We start from the raw sequence: 25,419 nt of genomic DNA on the forward strand, positions 1-25,419 counted from the left end.
ATTGTGGTACCACAGAGATTAGTAAATTTACAGGGAAGGACAGACAGAGAAGGGAAGGGCTGAGTTCTAGCTTTCGTTTTTAATTCTAAGGTTTTGCTCATTCTGTTGTTATGGAAACTGAAGGAAATATAACCATGACAACGAGTTTCTTTGTAAAGAAATGGTTTCACAACCTCTCTGCATGGTCAAAGTCCCTCCAGCCTAGAACTGCTCTAAGCAAAGTGGACAGAGATTATACTTGATTTTAAAATCTCTGTAGCTTTTCACTGAAACAGTATATGGGGGCGCCCGCATGGCTCTGTCGGTTAAGTGTCTGCCTTTAGCTCAGGTCATGATCCCAGGGTCCTGGGATCGAGCCTGCCTCTCCCTCTCCCTCTGCCCCTCCCGCCCCACTTGTGCGCTTGAGTGCTCTCTCTCTCTCAAATAATAAATAAAATCTTTAAAAAAGAAACAGTGCATGAAGATCATTAAAAATGAATGTCATTAGGGAAAACACACACATACACAACCCTCAAAAACACAAGGCAGAAAACACATCCAAAATGAGTTTAAGGAACAAAACTAGCAGTGGAGAAGAGGCAGCTCTAATCAGGCTTTAGATGGGGAAAAGCAGACGCTTCTGCTTTTCACAAGATCATCTCATTTTCTCAGCAATGTGGATTTGCAGAAGGAGAGAGTCAGACAAACAAAAGTTGACCACCATGTGGAAGCAAAAGGAAAAACCTGAAGGGAAAGATTATGAAATAGGGCTCCACCATCCTGTAATCCTGACAATGAGCTCAATCTTTCTAATGTCTCAATTTATTCATCTGAAACGAAAAATTCTCTCGCCCAAGGGATAGATGCAGAGTACCTTGGGCTCTCTGGGGAACTTGCAGAGGTGCTATAAAAATAATTAATCATGGCAGGAGAAAAAAAAACTTTTTTTCACATCAGAAGGAGGGAGCACATGAAAACATAAGAAACAAACTTACCAAATTTTGCCTTAAAATTTGCAGATTTTTTTAGTAAGCAGGTATGTTCCAACAAAAAGGGAAAAATAACTACAGATCAGACCAAAGAAATCCTCTGAAGAATATTTCAAATTGGCTTCCACTGGCTAAAGGAATATCCCACCCACAGCTCCAAATCCAACTCTTTTTAAGATGTCAGCCAATCTTACCAGCTTCCAGAGACTTAGCTATCATAAACACACAAAAGAAAAGTTCCCATTATGCCAGCTTCACACAAAAATGCCTCTGATGTAAGTGGATGTTCACACACCAGCTTAACACGTAAGGATAGCTTGGATTTTCCAGCCAGGACTTTACATTCAGTCCCCTACCTCAGCCAAGCTTTCTACTACTTCTTCAACCCCTAAAGCAAAAACTTTTTGAAAATTCAGTCTCTTATTCCCCAAATCCAGAATCTGGGCCTCCTCCTACTTCAAGTTTCTCCTATGTTCCCCCTTTGAATTTCTATCCCATCTATCAGTGCTTGCATCCAGAGCCACTGCTTATGTCATTTCATTCCAAATTCAATAATCTGCCAAAGTCATCTGTTTTGCCCATTACATGGTCCCCAACTCCTTGTGGTCTAACGGTGGTTTTCCTATGACCTGGCGCACAGGATAAGCTCCCACTCTGCTTCCCAACTCTCTACCAGAGCAGACCAAACAAACTTAGCCCATTTGTTGCATCTCTGTACTTCCCCTCCCCTCTGGAACTTTAGAATGAAAACAACAAGGGACACCTCGGTGGCTCAGTTGGTTAGGTTAAGCATCCCCTTCCACTCAGGTCATGATCCATCGGGCTCCCCGCTGAGCAGGGAGCCTGCTTCTCCTTCTCCCTCTGCCTGCTGCTCCCCCTGCTTGTGCTCTCTCTCTCTCTCTGATAAATAAATAAAATCTTAAAAAATAAAGAAAAATAAAAGTCTAATAATAACCAGCCTTGAGATTATATGCCCTAAATTAGCTTATATTCTACTTGTACGCTACGCGAATCAATGACATCCCTTGCTTAATATTGCTAATGACATATAAGACTTATCATTTTTAAGACTAACAAGAACCGTAAATAATCCAGATAATTCTAGATAAACAAGTCTAGTTATCTAGATAAATCCATATAAAGATGGCAATTTTTTTTTTTTAAAGATTTTATTTATCTGACAGAGGCACAGCGAGAGAAGGAACACAAGCAGGGGGAGTGGGAGAGGGAGAGGTAGACTTCCTGCTGAGCAGGAAGCCCGATGCGGGGCTCAACCCCAGGATCCCGGGATCATGACCTGAGCTGAAGGCACTGAGCCACCCAGGTGCCCCGTCCATATATTTTATTATGTGAATTTTTAAAACAAGATGTTTTTGCTTATTATAACAATTAAAATTTTTAAAAACTAAAATAATTAGTAGCTATAATATAACCAGTTCCAAACATGGTGCCAGACACTATGCTGGGGCATCAAGGACGTTTATCAGTAACACTCACAAGATGACAGACAGAAATATTGATTGGTTATGCCCAAAGTAAGGCTAGAGAAACGGAGGTTCAGAATGGTTAGATAGTAGTGCCTGAGTTGCAATCTGACTCACGTCTGTCCAGATCCAAGTAAGATGCTCTGATCTTTCTATGACATCACACAGCTAATGAGGGATATGATTTAACCGTGAGCCTCAAATTCACGTAAAAATTAGGAACTGTGATATGACAGAACTCTGTTATAGCTACTAATATTTTTGTGCAAGATTTATCCTCTGTTTACATGTTTCTATACATAATTGAACTGAAAACTAGCTGCTCTGTAATGTGCTTCCTGTGGGTGAGCTGAGTGGCACCCAAGTGGATAGAGAGATAAACAAGTGATTACAGCCCACATGGAAGATAAGCGAGCCTTGTTTTAGAAATGAAGGCAGACTGAACAGCACTGTACTGCTGAGAAGCAGACAAACAACAACAAAGAAGGGAGGAAGAGCCCTAAACCTCAATCTGCTTCTTAGCACAGGCACAGAGGGACTCTGGATTGACCAGAGAGGTGGGTATTACCTAGGACAGGTGGGGTATTTTCAAGGCCAAAAAGTCCAGTTCTGTAAAAACATTATTGCTACACTTACGAAGCTGGCCGGTCTTGTCTGAGGTCAATGGTGAAGACAACTGCATCTTCACCTGCAGATAGGAACGTACAGGGAGAGTCCGGTTCCAGCGCCAACTGAGGGACAAAAAAAGGTTTCTATAGATTAGAATTCGAAGCCATCTAGTTCATTCCTTCATCTTTAGGAAGGACTGCATTTTTAAATATCTCAGCAAGAGACATGTCTAGCTTTTTTGTTGTAAAACCCCAGGAAAGGAACTAATAAACCCATTCTCTCTTGTTCTATGTGAATTTGTTACAGCTTGTTTATTCCACACAAGTCAAAAGAACAGGAGTTTTGCTATTTCAACTAAGTCCCCAAGGGATCTGAATAGTGATACCAAAGAAAAACATCAACCATTTTGGTTCATTCTCAAACAAAATCAATTAAACTCTCAGATGGGTAGAGAAATAGTGCCCAAGTTTCACTCCTTAACACTTTAGTTGTAAAAATTAGTTAACTAATGGGTTGAAGGTAGGCTTAAGAATCAAAGAAATAGGGATGCCTGGGTGGCTCAGTCGGTTGAGCGTCTGCCTTCGGCTCAGGTCATGATCCCAGGGTCCTGGGATCGAGTCCCACAGCAGGCTCCTTGCTGAGCAGGGAGCCTGCTTCTCCCTCTGCCTGCATCTGTCTCTCTCTCTCTGATAAATAAATAAAATCTTTAAAAAAAAAAAAAAAAAGAATCAAAGAAATAGGTAACTTTCATATTTTCTGCGCCATCTGGGCTAGAAAAGGATATTCCAGGTCCACCCACCTATCAGCTTAGGGTTTGTAAAAGAGGTCCACCCTCCTACAGCATGACCACTCTGACATGAGGCAGCTCTCAGCTCCTCACTGGCTGCCCCACGACTGTCTGTTCTATATTTCCAGTCCTAAAAAGGGCTTCCCAGTCCTACATAGGGCTTCCCTAAATAGTACTGTCTGTGCCCTGAGACCTGAGAGAAAAGTTGGAGCTCTCACGCGTGAGGAGCGACCACTAGGACCTTGGAGCTGTTAAGGTGTTCTAGATACAACCAAAATAAATTTAAGATGTTTGGAAGACACAGGAGACCTCAAGGATTTCCAAACCAACCACTGGTCAGCTTAGGGGTTAGGTATAATCAACTGAATGCTGAATGTACAAGATCTAGAAAGCTTTCAAATACTCCACTTGCAAGAAGTTTAGGGTGCCTGCTTTTTCTCCTTTTTCATCTACAAATTTTAGGACAAAAGAAGTGAGGCAGGTGACACAATGGGCAGAGATCTGGAAAGGCCCTGGCTGAGATCCTTGGTTGAGGAGCTAGACCACACAACCATGAGGGCAAGAGCTTACTTACCTTGTGGGACGCTCCCTTGTGCTGGGCCACACGCTTCGTATTCTTGCAACACTGTGTGGCAGACAGCTCTGCTACCCGCACCTGCCCATCACGGGCACACATGGCCAGAGTGGAATCACCACTATTAGGAAGGAACTTGGCCTGGGATATTAATGAGAAAAAGAACATACAAAAGAAACTGAGGAGGTGAATTTGAGAGGGGAAAACCATAATAACAACCCTAACCCATCCCTTTGGTCGTACAAAAGCTGGAAACTGAGCTCTCCTAGCCTTATACCGTTGGCTCAAGTCCAATTTCTTCCAAGAATTAAAGAAAAGGAAGGAAAACCTGATGTAAGAGAGCATTTCAGTTGACTCTGCAAGGCTGAACTGGTACAGGGTAAGTGCTCAGGTGAACTAGGACTATGCCTACTAGGGGAGAAATGTAAGGAAAAGAGGAGGAAAACCTATCTTGATTCAGGAAGCAAACAGAAATTTGCTACAAAGACAAAGGAAATCAGAGGGGCTGTTGGGGAAGCGATCATGCCTAGGAATCAGTGCCAGTACCAAAATGATGGATGGGGCTGGTGAGTAAACAGAGAACAACAAGGCTAACAAATACTCATCAAATGTTTATTAAGCACCACGAATGATTCTAAACTGCTTAACTTCTATTGTTGTATAACTCTCATGGTCCTCTGTGTTATTAGTTCTACACTACAGATAAATAAACTGAAGACAGATATTAAAGAATTTGCCCAAGATCACAAAGCTAATAAGGGGCAGCACCAGGAACTGAAGCCAGACTGGCTCAAGAGCCTCCGCTGACACTGTACGCCTGCCCCCAGGCACACTGAGTACCTTTCCTGAGGACTTCCAAGCACCCCACCTATCATGAGGCTTCCAAATGCCTCTGTGCTTAGGAAAAACAAAAGGCTGCCACGGGTCTTTCAGGGCATTTAACTCCTCTAAGTCATCATGGGAGCCATGGCAGGACTGAGTCCTGATGCCTTATTCTACCACAACTCACTGTCAGCTCCCACTCCAGGCATCTCAGGCTTGTCTAACTGCTGCCTGCCTTTCTCAATTGCTGTTCCACTCCCTTGCCTCACCTGGAAGACATTGCTTTTGTGGCCGCTCTCAAAGTCCAGTACTGGCTGTCGTCGCACCCAGTCCCAAACCACCACTTTCAGGTCATCGCTGCCACTGGCCAGCCAGGTGCCGCGCTGGTTAAAGTGCAGGGTGTTGACACAACCAGTATGGCCCTCAAGCCCATGCTGCAGGCGGAAACGCTGCACAAAGACTCTTGCTCCACAAGCCTCATATACAAAGCGGGCACTGGAACCCAGCTCCCGCTCCCGAAGAGCAGGAAGGGCCTGCCAGCGAGGGCGGGGCAGGGCAGATGTCTCGGAAGACACCCAGTCCTCCAGGGCCCGCTCATCATCTGACGAGTCCTGGTCACGGCTGGCCCGCTTCCGCTGGACACGGCGCCGAGGATGCTCTTCCTCCTCCTCTTCTTCTTCCTCTTCCTCCTCCGAGCGGTCATGGACCTGGTTTTCGTCGTTGATGGAGTAATGGCCAGTGTCCTCCATGCTGTCAGAGTCCTTGTCTTCACCTGAGCTCTCTGTATCTGTACCCCGACTTCCTGTGCTGGTGCGGTTGGGGCCACCATCATCCCCAGTCAAACTCAAGCTCAGGTCTGAGGCCTCCACTTCAATGCCTGAGGATGTCTCCCGACCCTCCTCAGCGCCAGACATCTCCTCTGGACTGCTGGACAGGCTTCCTGCATGTTAGTGAGAAACAGGCGGGTGAGGGGGAAATAAGGAAATGGGAGAGTGATCAGAAGGATGTCCCCGCCTTAGTCCAAGAAATTATCACATCAAAAGATCCAGACACCAACTTTGGTTACAGTGTTTTTGTTCAAATGCTTACAAAGACTACCTTCTGAAGGGGAATCTTGAAAAGGACAAGAAACTGAAAAGATTAAGACCAAAGCCACATGCAAATAAAGGTACATCAACACAAGTGAAGAACTGCAGGACAGCCTAAGAGTCTCCTGCAAAGCATGGACCGGCTGTGTCCAAATACGTCCGATACAACCACCTTAAGCTCTGTTCTGCTGGGATGCACATCCATTAGCCACAGCAAATAATTAAACCGAATATAAGAAAAAAGAATAGCCATCCCAGCAAGAGTTGGTATAGACATCTGCTCAGAGAAAGACAGAAAATAACAGATTAAAATCATTCAGACAATGGGTGTGGAGTTGAACTATTTCTTACTTCAAGAAAGCACCACTCCCCCACCGTCCCTAAATCCTAATTTCTTCCCCTGAGGTCCTAAAATCCACTAACAATTCAAAGGAAGTAGAAGGGACAAGCGGGGATTGTGAGCATTAGAATGGGTTCCTGCTCACTCTTCACTAATAAATGTATTCTGACTTCCATTAATTTGATGATGTTAATGCTACTATTAGTTAAAGGACTCTTTATTGAGGTAGAGTTTTATCAGGAAGCATACACAAATATCTGAGAAAGAAAGTTCACCATATCCTAGGTCTGCCATGCTGGTGGTTATAAAAGAACTGGGTCACTTTGAGCAATCTAATCCCCGACAATTAGATACTGCATTCTCCTATCTAATAGCAGCCAAATCATATTTCAGTGAGCACTCCTACAATGTGCTAGAGCCATATGACCACAACTTCCACACTGAAGCCAAGGTATGAAGGAAGGAAGGCGGGAATGAGGACTTTAAACACTATTCACAGCCTCCTTTCCTGATGATTACAAACTTGACCTCGCCAGAAGTAAAGGCTGTTAGGAACAGCAGACCAGGCATGTGCAACGCTGGTAGGAGCTATCCAACCCCACAAGGACGTTGAAAGGATTCCAAGTAGCGCCTGACAGCTTAGTCACCTGGACTAGAGCAGTAATTTCCAAAGATCTTTGCAGCAACGGAACCCCTGCTCGACCAACTCTCAGGCAAAACCCGCCATGGAAAACAGATGAACAATACAAGCACGTTGGTTCAAATGGTCACAGAAGGTTGGGAGACTTGTAAACAGCTCTTTTCAGAAAGTACCTCAACTAAGATCCCAGCGTGAAAACAATGGGTGTAGGAACCAGAAGAAAAAGGGGGAAAGTGCAGCAATTTATTCCTAGGAACTACACTTGCTGAGACCGCTGTGTATGCTGAGAAAGATTAGTAGTTGTGGTTTCTCAAATACAATTGGCTTTGAAACTGGGAGTGGTGAGAAAGGATAAAATACCACACATTTCACTTCTGTGGAGAAGGAAAACTAAAACACCCAATCTCCTAGCATTTCTTGTTAAAATTATGATTAACCAATCAAGACGACTTGGGAGCTCTCCCATATTAACATAAGGGCCAGAGTCAATCACACTCAGCAGGGGGACCCTAACGGTCAATGACCAAGATCCAGAGGTCAACAAATTTTTTCTATCAAGGGCCTTCACAGGCCACATGAACCCCTATCACAAGTACTCAACACCTCCGTTACGGCACAGAAGCATCCATAAGCACCATGGGAATGAGTAGGGAATGACTGTGTCCCAGTAAACTTTACAAAAACAGTGGCAGGCTGGATCTGGCCTGCAGGCCATAGTCTGCCAATCCCTGATCTAGCTGATGGCCAAATTCCAAATCAGTTATATACCTCAAACCACCTAGAACCCTGAGTCTCTCAACGAAGCCCAGTGAAAAATCTGAACCACTTTCTTTTACAGAAGATGAATGAACAGAACTGGTAAGAAGAGAACACAGGGTCAATAAACAGCATGTTGAAAAATCTCACTTTCCCTTACTTAACTTCACTGCTCTACCAATCTCATCAACTGGAATTGAGCCTATAATTCTGACCTGCAACGTGCTAAAGAACGCTGAACGCTGTGCTGCCCAATCACACCCATTTGAAGGACATTTCTCTAGGTTAGAAGTTGGCTCAGGGTTCAAGCATTAATCGAATAATCTGTTATCAAAATCTTGATATTCTACCTCCAAACGTGCCTTAGACCCACTGAATTCACACCTAGCTAGACCCTAGAAAGAACGCAGGCCAGCCCTCACTCCAGACAGTTGAGGCTGTAACTTCATCTCTCATCGGCCATCTCTACCAAACCAAGACCTGCCGTAGAAAGAGACCTCTCATCACAACTGGGGAACGTTACCTTCCCACAGCTCCTTTTTTTCCACCACCAACTGATCTTTTCCTCCTAGGTTTCATCGACTCTTACAACCTTTCAGAATTCCAAACTACTTGAACTCCTCCTAATGGCACACCTCTATTATTGATTTTCTGGAAACAATCAGATAGAAGTTGAAGGAACAGAAGTACCACATAGTCCAGGGTGTCTCCTGTGTAGCTTTCTACACACAAAACACAGAAAGGGTCCACTCTTAGGAAAGATTTCCTTCCCTCCACTAAAATCCAGGTCTCCACTTTCTTTGGGGGAGAAGAAGAACCTCAGGTGGCCCCTTACCATTGGCTAAGTCTGTTTTGCCATCTGCGCTGCTCCCTTTGCTGGACATCTTGAATGATGTTTATTGTGGCCAGCCTGCATTTAGGAAAGGAAGAAAATGAAACAATTAGGAAATAATCTGGGAGAGAAGATAAAAGGGACCGGACATTTAACCATGCACAGCCTTTGTCAGTTTCATAAAAATGATTTTTTGAGGGGTGCTTGGCTAGCTCAGTCAGTGGAGCACGCGACTCTTGTTGTAGTGCTTTAACGCACTAAGTTCGAAACCCACATTGGGTGTAGAGACTACTTAAAAAAAAAAAAAAAAGTTTTGAGTGTGTGCTCAACAGGGCTCGTCAGCTGCTGAAAATCACACCGGATCCCCCTCCCCTATGTCTAAATTCCATAAAGGGACATATCTTTGGGAGGTCAACTGCCATCTCTTTACCTGAGTAGCTGGCAGTGATTTCCGAGATGGGAAAGAAGGAACCGAGATCAAACCTGCACCAGCAGGCATATACCCAGTGATAGGTACTACAAGCAGAGAGCTCTAACACAAAGAGCTAGCTTCAGCCTTGCCCTCTAGGCAAGAATCTTCTGTTGTAAATTTAGTCATATGCATCATCCATAAGTTCTATGAAAGACATGTCTTCGTAACATGAAGAGGTGGGTCAGGCTCTGAATATCACCTTACGCAGAAATCAAGAGACAGAAGAGACCAAGCTATTGGGGTGAGAGCTTGGGCCATATATTCACTCAGGAGCCAAGCTTCGAACTTAACAGGCACAGGTATTAACTACGGATTATAAGAAGTAGAGCCAAATTAGAATTCAGAAGGACCCTCCCCCCAAGAAAGAACCTAAAAGGTTTCTTTTTTCCTCTTACAACTAAGCCGCCAAGTCCACAGCTGGGGAAGAAAAGGGCCACATTTCCATTAAACCATCTCAGTCCATTTCAGAAGTGGAAAACGTCATTTCACCTAATTCCACCAACTTTCACCAGATTTGTCTGTTTGGCAAAGCCCTATCTGGGAATCGGGGTACCTAGCTTTTTTCCTTTCATACCACTGTAACACATTCATTATTTTCACAGGGCCTCACTCCCACCTCGAGCGAATTCCAAAGAGCAAAGAATAATATTATTCAGACCAGAATTTTGTTAAGCCCTTTCAGTGCCTGGACAAAAGGCACTGGTCAAAGACAAAGTATGATTATGACTCCAGTCCTCGTGCCCAGGCACACTGGCTTCTAATCTTTCAACAGCCCTTTCATTCCCACGACAACTACCCCCGACGCAGCCCCATCCTTATCCTGACCCCCTACCCTCCTCTACAGAAATCCAAGTTGCTTCAAAAAGTGTCCCCGGCCAAGAGACAGCTACCCAAAGCTTGCTCCGCAGGCCAGAGTGGGGGAGTAGCAAAAACACACGGCAGGACCAAGGCCGAGTCTCAGGAAGGACCTGGAAGGGTGCTGGGAGGCAACGCCAACAAAGCACAGATTTGTGAAGCCACGTCAAAAAACATCAGCGAAGAGCGGTTTGCAGAGCAGGCTGTTTTCCTCCTCCTACTCCAAGGAGGGTATTTTTGCACAGCATTCTTCACACAGCCCTGGTTTTTTCCTGTTGGTAGTCCCTATTTATATTCTTGAGCATCTCGGCAGTATCTTCTTCCCTGCCGAGGGTTTAAGTTAATTACATTAACTGCCAAAGTCCTGTGAGGTGGGGAAAACAAGCGCACTACTTTGTTAAGATTAAAAACTCAGGTCATAAGCACACGTTCCCCAGTCAACTGAGAGAAATGTGATGTTTCCTCACCTCCAGAAGCAAAACTCTCAACCATACCCTACTGTCCACCCCACCATTATCACTTTCCAAAGAAGAAAGTGGCTCCAGAGACCCTTTCTCAAAACTGAACTGCATCAATTCCTACAGAAGCCCAGACTGCCTGAGCCACAGACACATAAGGCACTAGAGAATCCATTTGCTCTCCCAGCCTCCATGACCAGGAGGAGCCAGAGCTCCCAGCCCTGAGAGGCAGGAAAAGCAGAGCCATACGGTTCAACCCATACTGAGAGGTTGCAGAGCTTGTCTTCTGGGGAAAGTGGTTTAAGGTTCTTACAAAAAGAGATCTTTTTGAGGAAGAAAAATTGACAGAATGTATTGCTAAATTCAGAAACAGGGACAACCCTGTGAATGCTCATGCCAACCCTGTTTAATCACAGAGTTGGTAGGCAGATAGCTTCTAAAGGTCACATTTTAGGGGCCAGAGAGTTTAGCAAAATTAGTTCTAGATTGAAAATTAGTCCAGGGTTGTAGTATCAGCTAAGCCATTAGTATCTTTTCTGACCATGAATGAGCTACTTAACCTTCTCCAGACTTCATTTTTTTTTTTTTTTTGTAAGATAGCATTAGTAATTCCAGAGATGGTATAGGTAAGTAGAATTATATGTTAAAAGTTCTGCAGCAGGATGCTCTGGAGCAGGGGTCTCAAAACGGATTATAAACCTGTATCAGTGAAAAGTTTTACCATGAATCTTCAATATGTGTGCATATATACTAAGTTTAATTTTTCTAGAAAAAAACAAATTCCAATGTTCTTTTTCTATACATTACTGGACCATCTTCAATACCCCTTGGGGTGCACACCTTCCCCCTTTGGAGGACCACTTTTTCAAAAAGCCAAGAAATGATGACAATAAAATACAATCACTTTGGAAATGACCTGTTATTCTTATCGTATACATTTCTATCAGAATGAAGAAATTTAAAACCATCTCAACTCTGGGGCAGGAATTAAAGTATCCAAATTAAAACAGGCAAGATGCTATGACGGTGCCCTTGGTCTCAAGTATAGGAACCATTCTAGAATCTCTTTCATCACCAAAGAATATAACCTTATTTTACAATCAGAAGTTAGGGACCATACTTGACCCAAACATAAGTTACCGTCATCATTCTTTAATGCACTACCATTCCCAACAAATCCACTGCTTTTACCTTGATCAATTTCCATGTAAAATCCAGTCCAGAGCAAACCAATCTGAGCCTGGAAGAGCTGATGAGCTCACTGTCCCAGGTAGCTAGGGGAGTTTAATTAGATTAGCTCTACTGCCTACACTCTAAAAATAACCATAACCCCTGCCAAACTGAAGGTTAAAGAGTAAACTATTGGGGGATGGGGAAAAAAAGATTCAAGTGCCATTTTAATTTCTACCCTAGAAATTCCAGTGACCTAGATTTCTCTTGTGTTAATAAAAAGGCTTTAAATTTTTAACCAAATATATGACAAATTATTAACTAAAAACCAAGCAAAAGGGCAGGTAATACAAAGTATAAAAGTACTTTGTGGAAGAGGTACCAAACATGTCTTGTTTAAAACTACTGTAGCTGCTTTCCTTTCCTAATATTGATTAAAGATTTGTGTAAGAGACCACATACACCAGAGCAACAGGACATCCAAATGCAAAAAAAAAAGACAAGAAAAAGGAAAAAACAGCAAGGAAAAAAGAACACAAGAAACCTTGACTTGTAACTTGTACAATACACAAACACTAACTCAAAATGAATCATAGATCTAAATGTAAAGCTCAAACAATGTAACTTCCAGAAGAAAACAAAGAAGATAATGCTTGTGATACAGGCTAGGCAAATATTTCTCAAGACAAGAACTCAAAATAAATAATAAATAAACAAACAAACAAACCACACAAACCGTGAAAGAAAAAATTAAGTAACGGGACGTATCAAAATAAAAATTTATTCTTCAAGAGACACTACTAAGAAAATGAAAAGACAAGCTATGGACTGGAAGAAAATATCTGCAAAAGATGGATTTCATAGAGGGCAGCAGCCAAAATCTACTTCTCACAGCTAAATAACAATCACCTGAAAAGATGTTCAACGTTATCAGTCATTAGGGAAATACAAATTAAAACTACAATAAACCTCTATACACCTATCAGAATGACTAAAACTTAATAAAATAATAACAATGAAAGTTTCCTTTATTGAGGGCTAACAAGGAAGGGAGCAACTAAAGTCCCACACACTGCTGGTAGAAATGCAAGATGGCAGTCACTTTGGAAAACAGCCTGGCGGTTTTTTATAAAGTCAAACACAAACTTACCATACAACCCAGGAATCCCACTCAGGTATGTACTCAAGAAAAATGAAAATATATGTTCCCCCAGAAACCTATAGGTGAATGTTTTCTTTAGTGGCTTTATTTAGATTCACCAAAAACTGGGAACAATCAAACGTTCTTTTGCCAGGTCATGGATAATACATAAGTTGTGGTCCAGCCACAGAGTGGACTACTACTGAGCAATAAAAAGGAACGAATTATTGATACACAAAGCAATGCGGATGAGTGGCAAGTATGTCACGCTAAGTCAAAGAAGCAAGACACTGACAGCTACGTAATGATTCCATTCATGGAACATGCTAAAAAAAATAAACTACAGGGACAGACAGCAGAACCTGGTTGGTCAGGGAAGAGAACTGACTACAAACAGGCGTAAGAAAACTTCTGGAAGTGATGGAAATGTTCTATGACTATGACCTTGGTGGTGTCATGTGACTATATGTTTGTAAGAATCCACAGAATGAGTCACTGAGAAAAGGTGTAAATTTTACATGTATATAAATGATACCTCAAGAAACATGGCCGATAAAAAGGGAATAGGAGAAGGGATGTGGGAGGAAGAAGTCGGGCAAAGCGTTAAATGATGGCCAAAGCCCAACAATTAAAATTAAAAATACTAAATTCTCAGGGCTGGGGCACCTGGGTGGCTCAGTTGGTTAAGCATCTGACTCTTGATCTCCACTCAGGTCCTGATTTCAGGGTCACAAGTTCAAGCCCTGTGCTGGGCTCAAATGCTAGGCGTGCAGCCTACTTAAAAAATTAATAAAATAAAATCAAAAATACTAAATTCTCAACACTGTGATTATTAACAGAGATTAGCTAAAGTGGTCAATATGCCACAGTAAATGAAAGCAAAACATCAGTTCTTGTTTGAAAAAGAAAGTACAGGAGGAGTTTGGCTGTGACCAAAGCCACCTGTGATTTACCAACGACGCCATGAAAGGCAGGATGAATCCTAAACTTATAAAAAGACTCCAATCCCACTGTCTTGGTGACAACTAAAAGTATCGGGAGCTTAAAGTAGTTCAAAACAGTTCTGTGGTTGTACTGCTAATTTGTATACTTAATGCTTTTTAATTTTATTTTTTAAATTTCTCTCAAATTTTCATTTTAACTCCCTTGGGATCTAGGAAAATGGGTGTGATAATTCTTCCTCACTTCAGGTCCGATGGGAGCATCAACAACTACAAACATTACCATCCCTGATCCCTTTTACTAAGACCCGAGCTCACCCACCCCGTGAGTCCCCATGACTTACATAAGCCTGGCAGTCTGGCTTGGCGCGCCTCTGCAACTCAAGTGCCTAGCTCTCCTACATCAACACCCATTGTTCAAGTAGACAAAGTTTTAGAATCTCCTCTGAAACTGAAAAATGGTGGTAGAAAATACTTCTATTATTAGAACAGATATCTGAGAGTCACGCAGTGTCTGGCTCCTCTTGGGAGGACAGACGTCCCAACACACCCGTAAGAGGACAGCTGTTCAGGGCCCATCTCCATCCACAGGACAAACCTGCCTTTCTGCCCTGGGCTCTGTGGTCCATCTGGAATCGACCAGTCCTGCTTTCCCCAACCCCAACTGTGGTTCTTAGCTGAAATGGCTCATTTTAAATTCATTCTCCTCACCTTATTTCTCTACTTCACAATAAACACCTCCTCTAGCCAACCTTCCTGACTCCCGCCATGAGCCACACTCCCACTGTATGGTGTTTATTAATCAGAGAACCCCGGGGAACTGAAATTCAAAGGATAACCCCAAGGAAACTGAAACTCCTACTATATACAACATGTTTACAGGGAGATAGGCCTTTAGTTCTGGGCCACTCTCTATTGAGTATTGAGAGAAGGTGAATATCCTACACTGTCTCCTCTGGAGCGTGGAGCAGAAAGAAACTATAAATGCTTCTGGATCAGGAAAATTAATCTCTATTCGTGTTGTGCAGAAGATCTGACAGCACGGGGCAACCTAACTGTACAGCTCTCCAGCTGCCCTTGTTTATCCAAATTCTAGGCCTCTGGCACCCCCCAGCGGCCCATCTATACACAGACAAGCTGGTACTGCCACGACCCACGAGGCGACACAGGAGGCGCAAACACACACGAGGCAGTCCTAATTCCCTCTGTAGCCAGTCATCAATAAGGGAAAATGAGTATACAAGGATGACACAAGTGACACAAACATCAGTATCATAAAAAAGGTAAACTCAGCTTGGCAGGGAGGATAGGATTTCAGTGGGTAACGCTGAGAAAGACCAGGACAAGGAAGAGGAAACGCAGGGAAGATGAAAGCCCTGGCGTGACCACGTCTGCCCGGGTGGGGCGGCAGGGTGCACACACTGATCAGTTAAGAAGGTGTGTAGGGGGGCAATCAGGAAAATGACTTTGTCAAGGACAGGACTGAAATGGACAGAAAAGGAGGGAGAAACAAGTTTAAAAGCTTCCAGTCGTTGAGGTAAAAAGCACTGGGCGCCTGTCTGAGGCTGCTGGCTGAGGAAATGAGAAGAAGGGAACGGATGTGAGGACGCTGCCAAAGCGGAGCTGACCAAACCTGGTTCAACGGTAGTTACGAAGCACCCCCCCAAATCAAAAAGACAAGTCTGAGTTGGGGTACCCGGGGGAAATCAATGTCATAAATGAGAAGCGGGCATGTGTGGGAGAAGAGATGAATCTGATTTTGATTATGTTTAAAATCCAAGTTGACATGTCAGGAAGGTAGTGGAAAACAAAGGTAGGTCTGAAATTTCAGAAACTAGGGTCAGATACCGACTTGGTAATTACTGTACAGAGAAGCTTCAAAATCAACCACCTTATAAGTTATACCTCACAAAAAAAACAAAAATTTAAGTACCCAAGAAAGGTGAGAGAGTCCAAGGCAAGAATCCTGGGGAACACCTACCCTTAGGAAAAGAAATAAGAGGGAAACCGAAAAACGCACGGGAGAGTGGAAGGAATAAAGAGTGTCTAACATCTTGGAAGTCAAGAGATAAAAAGGTTTCAAGAAGGTGGGGACCATCCACGTTTCAAATGCTTCAGAGAAGTACAGAAAGAGACAGACTGAGGAAAGGCTCTGAGAGTCAGAACAGTGTTCTGTGGAGTTACCTCCGGTGTGGAGGGAGAATGCCATTTTCTCCCTCTTCAAGGATGAAAAAAGGATTCAGCTATCTCCTTCAGTGTAGTTACATCCATTAAAGTTCTTTCCTTAAAAAACTCATTAGCCTACCAATTAATCACAACCTGAGACCCATGCTTAAACAATTCAGAAACGCTTTTATTCATACTGTCACGTGGACAGACCTTTTATACTTTACATATGCTTTTATAAGAAATACTGAACTCTTCCTTTCAGCTCATTTGTTTCATCAGTTGGCACTGAAGCGCCCAGGTTTCTAAAAGACAGCGCAAGGTATGATAAAAAAGGGTTTCTGGTGTCAGTCAGACCTGGGTTTGAATTCTGATTCTACCACTTAAGTCTGTTTCTCCTTCCATAAAATGAGACAATACTATTACCCTGCAGGAGCTGGTTTAGAGAATTAGAGACATTTTTGCAAACGTGTACTATTTTTCTAGCTTCTCATTTCTGCTTCCAGACTGCATTTCCTAGAGAAGCCTGGGCTTCACCACTCAGCAACAATCCTCCAAACACTGTACACAACCGAGGACACAGTTCCAAGTCTATAAAATCTGCTTCCCTGCTCTCACTGGCCTTTTAAAGAATCAGAGAGCTCTGTCAGTATCTCTTGAGCACATTCATGCTCTACGAACTACGGTGAAGCAATATATGCAGGTGCCCAAAATATGAGCCTCCCACTCTTTCAGTTCTTCTCCCTCTTGAAGGATCACTGGATAGCCAAGATGAGAGCTTCAAAGCAATCCTCCACAGGTGAAGAAGAAGAAAACAAGGAATTCCTGCAGCAACTATATTATGAACAAGGAACTTCATTCCTCCTTTGGATGAATGCCTTCTCTCCCTGTTGGTAATACCAAATGCCCTGTGTTTATAGTTTATTGGCTTTAATTCTAATAATGGTATTTCAGAGTATGTTAGGAATGCACGCTAACTCTTAAGTGCTGTCAGCAGCAAGACAGCTAAGGAACTTTTTATGACCATATTTAAGCCCATTTACCTCAACTTAAATGATTCTAAGGAAAAGTCATTTCTAAGGGAACTCCACTCTGTTTCCACAATGAAATGATTTACCTTTACATCAGAATCCAGCCCCCATTACCAGTTTTTACCACTCACATTTCACATTGTTCTTTAATCACTGGAAAGGACACAGAAGTGTGGCACTCCAAAGATACAACTGACAATAAAACAATAAAAACAGAAAGGCTAAAGACATCAAGAAGTGCCCTCCTACCTGCACTAGGTGAGAGGACAGAGTCTAACACTGGGTCCTAAATAAGGTTAGAAACATGTCTGATAATGTGGCAAGGCTTAAAAGTACACTAGAGGAATACAGCCTCCTGGCTACCACCAGAGGTAAAGCCTACAGATCTCCAGATGGCTAAGAAAAACCCAGAACAACAACAAAAGGACATGAGAGGCAAGCATGGATGCTTCGCATTAGAACTTCAACAGACCTCCTTAAATAGTATCATCAGAGGGCAAGAGCAAATACCTAACCTCTCAGATGCGATACTAAAAATGTTTGCAATAACACAATCCATTAGACATACTACATTTCAGCAATAAGATGCCATCTTTGTCATATTAATCACTCCCCATGCCCTATCTGCAAACTCAGAGCAGGCTCAGTTCATTAATTTATCTTTAGCATACACATTCCAGAGGTTAAGGCAAGTACTTGAGAAAGTGGGCTTCTGGCCCAGAAACTATGTCCTATGGAGACAGAGATAAAAGAAGTGTGACCAGGGGTGCCTGGGTGGCTCAGTCGTTAAGCGTCTGCCTTCGGCTCAGGTCATGATACCAGGGTCCTGGGATCGAGCCCCGCATCCGGCTCCCTGCTCAGCGGGAAGCCTGCTTCTCCCTCTCCCACTCCCCCTGCTTGTGTTTCTGCTCTCACTGTCTCTTTCTCTGTCAAATGAATAAAAAAAATCTAAAAAAAAAAAGAAGTGTGACCAATTCACAAAATTCATTACATACTAACTTTCAAAGACCTTTCAAGGACTTTCTTCTCCAAGAAAATAACTGAATCAAGTAAACAAGAATTTCTGACCAATCTTAACAGTGACAAAGTTTCTCTATTATATTCACAAAAACATTAAGACGAAAAGTTTTCAATATTACTGCAAAACTAAGCTAAAATCACTGGCATCTGGCTCTGACATTAACATACACATGTCACCACCTCCACGTCTGTTGCTGATTCAATTCTTTCAGTTAGTTGCCTGGGTTCCAGATTGGGTGACAGTAAGTAGATTACCTTGGCTTACTGATAATTTGCTTTTTTAAAAAAGAAAAAGCTAATTCAATCTTAAAAACTAACTTAACCACCAAAGTTATGCAATAAAAAAGCTCTGTTTGGATAACTGTCTTTTATAATCTGCACCATTCCCAGACAGGTTTAGAATAACTTTTCTACAGCAGAAACAATCCAGAAACAGATCTATCTCCTGAAAACAAAGTTTAATTAGTCGCTTCATGATGTTAAAAGCCTGTAACTCACCTGCTAGAACACAGGACCAAGAGCATGAAAATCTGAAGGTCTGTCTCCCACAACAGAGCGCACTTCTGCAGAATGTCTTCTCCTAGAGTCCTTTTGCTCTTGAAATGTCATTATCGTTTTAAACTGGCAACAAAAAGGCTGCTTTCTTTTAGCTGTCTCTGAAGACAAGCTTCTGTCTTAGGATGATCCTAGTCAACACTAAGGATCACAGCACTGGTACTGGTTTCTATACATTCCACAGACCGCTGTATAAAATGCCCTGTCAGGCTGGTGGTGGGAATTAAGGTCACAAGCAAACCTAGCCTCCCACTTCAGCCATACTAGGAAATACTTCCTAATAAGATGCGACAATTCTTATTCAACGCCCTGAAATATAAAGTATCTTCAGAAAGCTAAGAATTTTACAGTTGTGGTCCAGAGACTAAGAATACTGGTTCACTGTATACAAAGATGTCACCTGGAGCTCAGAACGTGAAACCCCTAAGGGAGGAGGGATTCTTACCCAGCACACAGAGAGGAACAAAGTTATGCCTCTTTCAACATATGTGCTTTTTTCCTCCCAACCCCACCCCTCGCCCAACACAGATCTCCAGATCTCATAAAAACACAAATAATAAAAATGCAGTCTCAGACCACCTCAAAACCCTCCATCCAAAAGTCTACTTTTCAAAAGGAGAATTTAGACCCTGGATGGTGGTAATGAAAGCTGATCAACTCTAATTAGATCACTGGCCTGAATGAATACAGTTGATTTCACTGCAATATTATCAACACTTTTAATTTTCATGTGCCCTTACCTCCCCCAAAAAGATGTAGAAGAAAAGCCAACAAGAGAAGGTTAAAAACCTGCATCTTTGCCATCATATTGTTAAGATGGTCCAGCTAGGGAGATGAACTAAAATGCTCTGCACTCCCTGCTCCCTAGTCCAGACTCACTTCCAAGAACAAGGAGACCTTTTCATGGTCTAGTTCTCTGATGATCTATTGATGAGGATCACTGCAGAGCCCAATAGCTTGGAAAAAAATGTATTCTCTTCAAGGCAAAAAGGAAAAAGCAAAACGGGTAGCTGGAGCAGAGGCGGTGAACAACACTGAAGCAGCAAGGGAAGGAATTACAATCCTTGTGTCAACGCTGATCAGATGTGCTAACAGAGACCAGGAGGAAGGAAGCAACGAACTATGGAGAAGTACTGATGTTTAGTCTAAGAATGCATTTAGAGATACACACTGACAACTAATATTTCCGCTGTCCTCTGACCTTGAACCCCCAAAACACGTACCTCAATCATGTTCAGAAAATAACTCTAGGTGTGTACCCACAAAGCATACATCTAAGCTGACCAACTAAAAATGATTTAAAGAGAAAAAAAGAAGTGTAGACTAATGCATACCTTACTCAAGACCATAGCAACGATGTGTAAAGAAAACATTTTTTTATAAATGTCTATCATATGTCAGGCATTTAACAGCTTTATGTAGCATACAATACTAACAATGACCCCAAGAAGTAAGCGGCATTATCCCACTTTTAGAGATGTGGAAATTAAGAGTCAAGAGAAGTTTAAGTAGCTCGCCCAAGGTCACATGGCCAATAAATGTTAGTATTTAAACTCAGGTCTGTCCAGCTCTCAAAGCTGTATTCTCTCTTTACAACTCACTGATACACATACATGCCACCAATAATAATCTTATTCCGGTTCATTTTTTAATCAGGACACCATGAGGAACAAAACTTACCAGTGTCACACTCAACCTTTACCTACTACATATCATAAAGGTATTAAGAATCAGCCAGGCCTACCTTCCAGAGCCACTCAGTTCTTCTGTCACATCCCACGGACGTCAACCACAGCACTATCCTCTGCTACCAGAAACCTAAGAGTCTTACAGAAATTACATTTACAAGTATGTTCAGACTCCCTCTTTGGCTCTGGCCCATGCTGCTAAATGCACAGGATGATTCCTCTGCTCACCAAAAACTCTTCAGAGCAGCTATAAAAGAGCAGCCAATTTTTTTTAACCCCGAATTTACTACTATGTCCTGAAAAGTTGGAATTCTGAGGTAGACTGAACTCAGACACCACTGACAGCAGCATCACTTACCAGCTTTTAGTGACAAGCAGCTGGATTCTCCTCTAAAGAGAAACAACAGTCCAAAGCCCTGAGAAGGGAAGAGACTTGATTTGACAAGAGGCTGAACAGAACTCAGGCAAATGAATTCCCAGCTTTTAACAATGTAAGAAACATGATCCACACAAAGGCAACACACAAGGCACATGAATAAAGGAAGAGGGAGACACATTCACTTCTAGGCTTAACTGGAGTTATTTGAAGATATACAGCAATAGTTTAGGCCAGAAAGTCAAGACGCCCACAGCCAATAAAACTTGTCAAAGTAATTTAGCCAGAGCTGGGACACAGCCAAGAACAATACCCCAACTTTGGGATACTGGGGTAGGAATTTTATGACTTCAGTGGTCAGCACTTGAGCATCAGGGGAGGGTCTGTCTTGGCCTCAGGAATTTAAATGCCTTCAACTCCTACTCACCTTTCCTTCTTTATCACTGAAGTAGGGCCAGGCTGAGCTCCTGAGAAAATAGGTCTGTTGATTCACTGAAGGGCTGAGAAAAGTTAAAGTTTAAATGGCAAAGGTATCTCTAGCAAACATAATAAAAATATTTATGAATACATTTAAGAATCTCTTTAGACCTCCTCAGTATGACTTAAAACCAGAGTAACTCTTAACTACTGAACAAATAACCCACACAGTTACAGAAATAAAATGAACCAGGCAAGTAATCTGCCGGCTCCACTAAAACGTAAAAGTCATTTAAAAGGAAAAACGGAATCTTTCCAACGCTAACCCATAACCAAACCTCTGAACCAGAAGCCACAGAGCAGGGGGAAATCCCGTAAAGAATGTGATAGCGCTAGCGCCGGTTTGTTTACAGAGACTTCAGCAACAATCATATGAGTCAGAAATTCAAGCCACCAGATGCTTTCCAACTAACAGGGGGCAAATGGTACGGTTCTGCGGTGCCCTGGAAGATCTGGGGGTGAGGGGAAGTAAGGTGCGAGAATTGTATTACAAGGGGAACAGGAGCAGACGGCAACAACTGACTTGGACCTCGGCCTTCCGTACAAGGTGCTGGGCCCGAGAACTCGGGATGGGGGAGGGGGCACACTGCGCGGTGGCCCCGAGGTGACGGGGAGACGCAGGGCGACCGCTTCCCCCAGTCTAAGGGGTAAAAACGCGCACACAAATGGGTCACCCCAGGAGCAAAGACGTCCCTGTGGACTGCGGGGCAGGCTCTTGGGGGCAACCCCAGGGCTGACCTGAGGCAAGGGCAGCCAGTCTTCCCGGCGGAGACTCGGCTCAGGGCCAGAACAAGACCTGAGCCCCGGGAGCTTGGGAAAGGAATCCAACCTATCCTGACGGGGAGAGGGCCAGGGGCGAGGGGGTCAGGCCAAGCCGGAACGAGACACGGACCGGGTAGGTCAAGGGGGGGGTGTCCGGCTGGGGCAGTTACAAGCACGGGAGCCGGCGAGGCTCAGCAGCCCGCTTCCCGTCTTGGGTCATCCTTCTGCCAGCGGCTGCTCCGACTGTTCCAGGCCCAGCCGCCCCGTCCACTGCCGCCACCAACGCCGCCGCCATCTTACACTGGCCAGCGGCCGCCACCACCACCGCCTCCGCTCTCGGCGCTTGCGCCTGCGCCACCACGCTTTCCGGCCCCGTTTGCGACGAGGTGCTGGAGGAGACTGAGGGAAGAGTGGTCGCGCGAGCTCTCCGCTCCCAACCCTCCTCGGAGGACGCAGAAGGGGCGGGGCTTAGGGCCAACGGAAAACAGAGCGAGGGGCGCGTGCGCACTCCCGGGAGGCGAGGTTGTTTTCGCCGCGCGTTTCGAGGGGCTCGCTTTCCTCGCGCAATCAAAACAAATGCGAGTTAGGGACCTCCCGGACTTGTGGTGGTGTGGTGGAAATAAACTTCGTTTCTGGCGGGCTGGCTGGCAGCTTCCTGGGCGGCCTCTATTTTTGCCCTGCTTTTGAATACTGGAAACAGGCAAGTTGTCGCCGGGTTTCCTCTGAAAACCCCATTTCCTTTGAGGACCTGGTTTTCTTCAGTGGTTTTTATACCTTCGAGACCCGCTTCCCCCCGAGAGCTTCCATTACCCCATTTTCAAATTAAAAGAAGGGATTCGGAAGCTTAAGGTGCAGCCGAGCTATTCCAGAGGCTGTTTCTCCGCAGGCGGTGGTGTGCTGTGGGTTCCCCAGAATGGGCTTGGTGTTGCGCGCTCTCCTCCGTTCTGACACCTTAAAGGAAGCTTGCAGAAGTCTGGAAAGGTGGCTGCCAGGCGCGGGGATTTTTGACCAGGCCAGGGTGCAATCATCTGACCCCTTTCACCTCCTCTATCGCTCTCATCTACTATTAGGTCATTATGTTACTTAGACTGTTGCAATGGATACCTAGCTGGTTTGTCTACTTTCACTATTGACCTGCCAGTTAAACAGAAGGCAGCCAGTGTGACCTTTTAAAATTTAAGTCAGGTCACCCCACTACCTATATTATTACCCCAAATCTTCCCCATCACACACACACACACACACACACACACACACAAAGTGATCACAATGGCTTCCAAAGAGGGCCTTATGTGTTGTGGCACCTGTTTCTCTGATTTCATCTCCTCCTTTACTACCTACCTCTGCTCTATCCTTATTGGCCTTCTCCAGTCTTAACTCCAGCCAAAGCATGATCCACCCTTACGGCTTCTGCATTTGTCCCCTCTTCTTGGGATACTCATGTACCAGATCTTTACTAGACTTGCTCTCTCCACTCAGTCAGATCTCTGCTGAAATCCTACTTATTCTGAGAGGCAGCTCTTGACTATTCCAACTAAAATGATATTCTACACCACCGTCTTCCTCTGTCCTCTCACTCTGCATTATTTTTTTCCTAACATTTTTTACCTGTGAACATTTAACCTATAATTACGTATCTGTAATCTAAGTATACTACTAGAATATGCACTCTGCAGTGGCAGGGACTATATCTTTCTCATCTTTGTAACCCCAACCCTCTAGAAGAGGACCAGAGCACAAAGTAGCTGTCTGATGCCTTACCGTTCTATCCGTTCTTTCATTCACTCTGTCAACATCTGTTGAATTCCCACAGTGTGTAAGGCCCCTGTTCTAGGTACTGGGGCTGAAGCAGTAAAAAAAACCAAACCAAGATTCCTGCATTCACAGAACTTATTTCTCAGGGCAGGGGTTGGGGTGTAAGGGGAAGACAGGGTCACACAGACAATAATATTAAGCTTATGGAGACTAGTGGAAAATAAAGCAGGGTTTACCCGAGTAGATGTGCTCTTTTACTGAGGGGGTTCAGGAAAGGCCCTCTGCTGAGGTGACATTTGAATAAAGATTTGAAGTGAGAGAGTGAACCATACACACAGGGGAAGAACCTTCCAGGCAGAGGGAACAATAAGGTAAAAAAGACCTGAAGCTTGAGTGTGCTTGGTGTATGCAAAGATCAGCAGGGAAGCCAGTGTAGCAAAAGAGCAGATAGGAAATCAGTTTGGAGATACAAGATGGGAGCCGGATCACTCCCAGATTTATAGACCAAGGAGAGGACTTTGGATTTTATCTCCAAAGAGTGCTAAAAAGCCATGGAGGGTTCTGAGTAAAAAAGTGACAGGATCTGACTTATAAGTGAAGAGATTTACTCTGGCTGCTCCTTTGAAAACTGCCTGCAGGGAGGCAAAATAGAAGCTGAAAGACAGGAAGCTATTGCAAAAGATCTGTAAGACTAGTGTTGCAGTGGACGTGATAGGAAGTAGTTGGATTCAGGACATACTTTGAAGGTGGCAGAGGTGATTTGCTAATAGATTTGAGTCTGGAGTGAAAGATAAAGAGTCAAGCTATCTCAGGTTTTTTTGATTTGAGCGACAGGATAAATAGTAATGCCATTTACTGAGATAGAACTCCAGGCAGGAGGGGGGAGCAGGAGGAGAGGTTTTTTTTGGAAAAATGTCCAGTTCTATTTTAGACATGTTAAACTGGAGGTGCCTATTAGATTTCCAAATGGAGCTACTGAGTAAACAATTGAAATATGAATCTGAGGCTCATAGAAGACAATTGGTGGTATAAACTGGGGAGTCATTAAGGTATAAACGGTGTATATAATTATGGAGTGGGGAGCGCTTACTTCATGTGGAAGAAAAGAGAAAGAGTCTATATATATATATATATAGGCTGGACCCTCTAATCCGAAGGCGCTCCAACTAGTAAAGGTCAGGACGTAAAAAAATCCAGCAAAATTTATTTAGAAGGAGCAACCGGGAAATAGAATTTATTTTATTTTATTTTACTTATTTGACAGAGAGAGAGAGAGAGAGAGAGAGACAGCGAGAGAGGGAACACAAGCAGGGGGAGTGGAAGAAGGAGAAGCAGGCTTTCCACAGAGCAAGGAGCCTGATGCGGGGCTCGATCCCAGGACCCTGGGATCATGACCTGAGCTGAGGGCAGACGCTTAACGACTGAGCCACCCAGGAGCCCCCAGGAAATAAAATTTAAAACCCGAGAGTAAGGGGTCTTATCAAACAAATGTCTTAAATGTTTCAAGGACACTATCAACTGTCATTCTTAAGAGTTTGAGGTTAAGATGACTGAAACTTGACCACTGGATTTGGAAACATGGAGGTTAAGACCTCAACAAGAGTGATTTTAGTGGAGCCATGGAAATAAAAACTTCCCACTGGGTGATCCGG

General features: G+C 43.7%; 1 protein-coding gene across 5 annotated transcripts in view; it reads right to left on the reverse strand.

The window, feature by feature from the left end:
- Positions 1-22,464, reverse strand: part of DCAF8 (DDB1 and CUL4 associated factor 8) — a 39,923-nt gene extending 17,459 nt beyond the window's left edge. The window contains exons 1-6 of one of the 5 annotated variants that reach the window (XM_027612875.2): positions 22,313-22,464; positions 21,201-21,273; positions 8,904-8,978; positions 5,514-6,184; positions 4,423-4,563; positions 3,089-3,183 (exon numbers count right to left, since the gene is read on the reverse strand). In XM_027612875.2, the coding sequence (XP_027468676.1) occupies positions 3,089-3,183; positions 4,423-4,563; positions 5,514-6,184; positions 8,904-8,952 (956 nt within the window). In that variant the 5' untranslated portion in view covers positions 8,953-8,978; positions 21,201-21,273; positions 22,313-22,464. Of the gene's footprint in view, positions 1-3,088; positions 3,184-4,422; positions 4,564-5,513; positions 6,185-8,903; positions 8,979-21,200; positions 21,274-21,988; positions 22,123-22,142 lie in introns of those variants that run through there. The other 4 variants (XM_027612874.2, XM_027612876.2, XM_027612878.2 and 1 more) reach the window with 4 other exon arrangements.
- Positions 22,465-25,419: the final 2,955 nt, after the last annotated feature.

The sequence above is a fragment of the Zalophus californianus genome, chromosome 10 (genome assembly GCF_009762305.2).
Source record: "Zalophus californianus isolate mZalCal1 chromosome 10, mZalCal1.pri.v2, whole genome shotgun sequence".
Lineage (NCBI taxonomy): Eukaryota > Metazoa > Chordata > Mammalia > Carnivora > Otariidae > Zalophus > Zalophus californianus.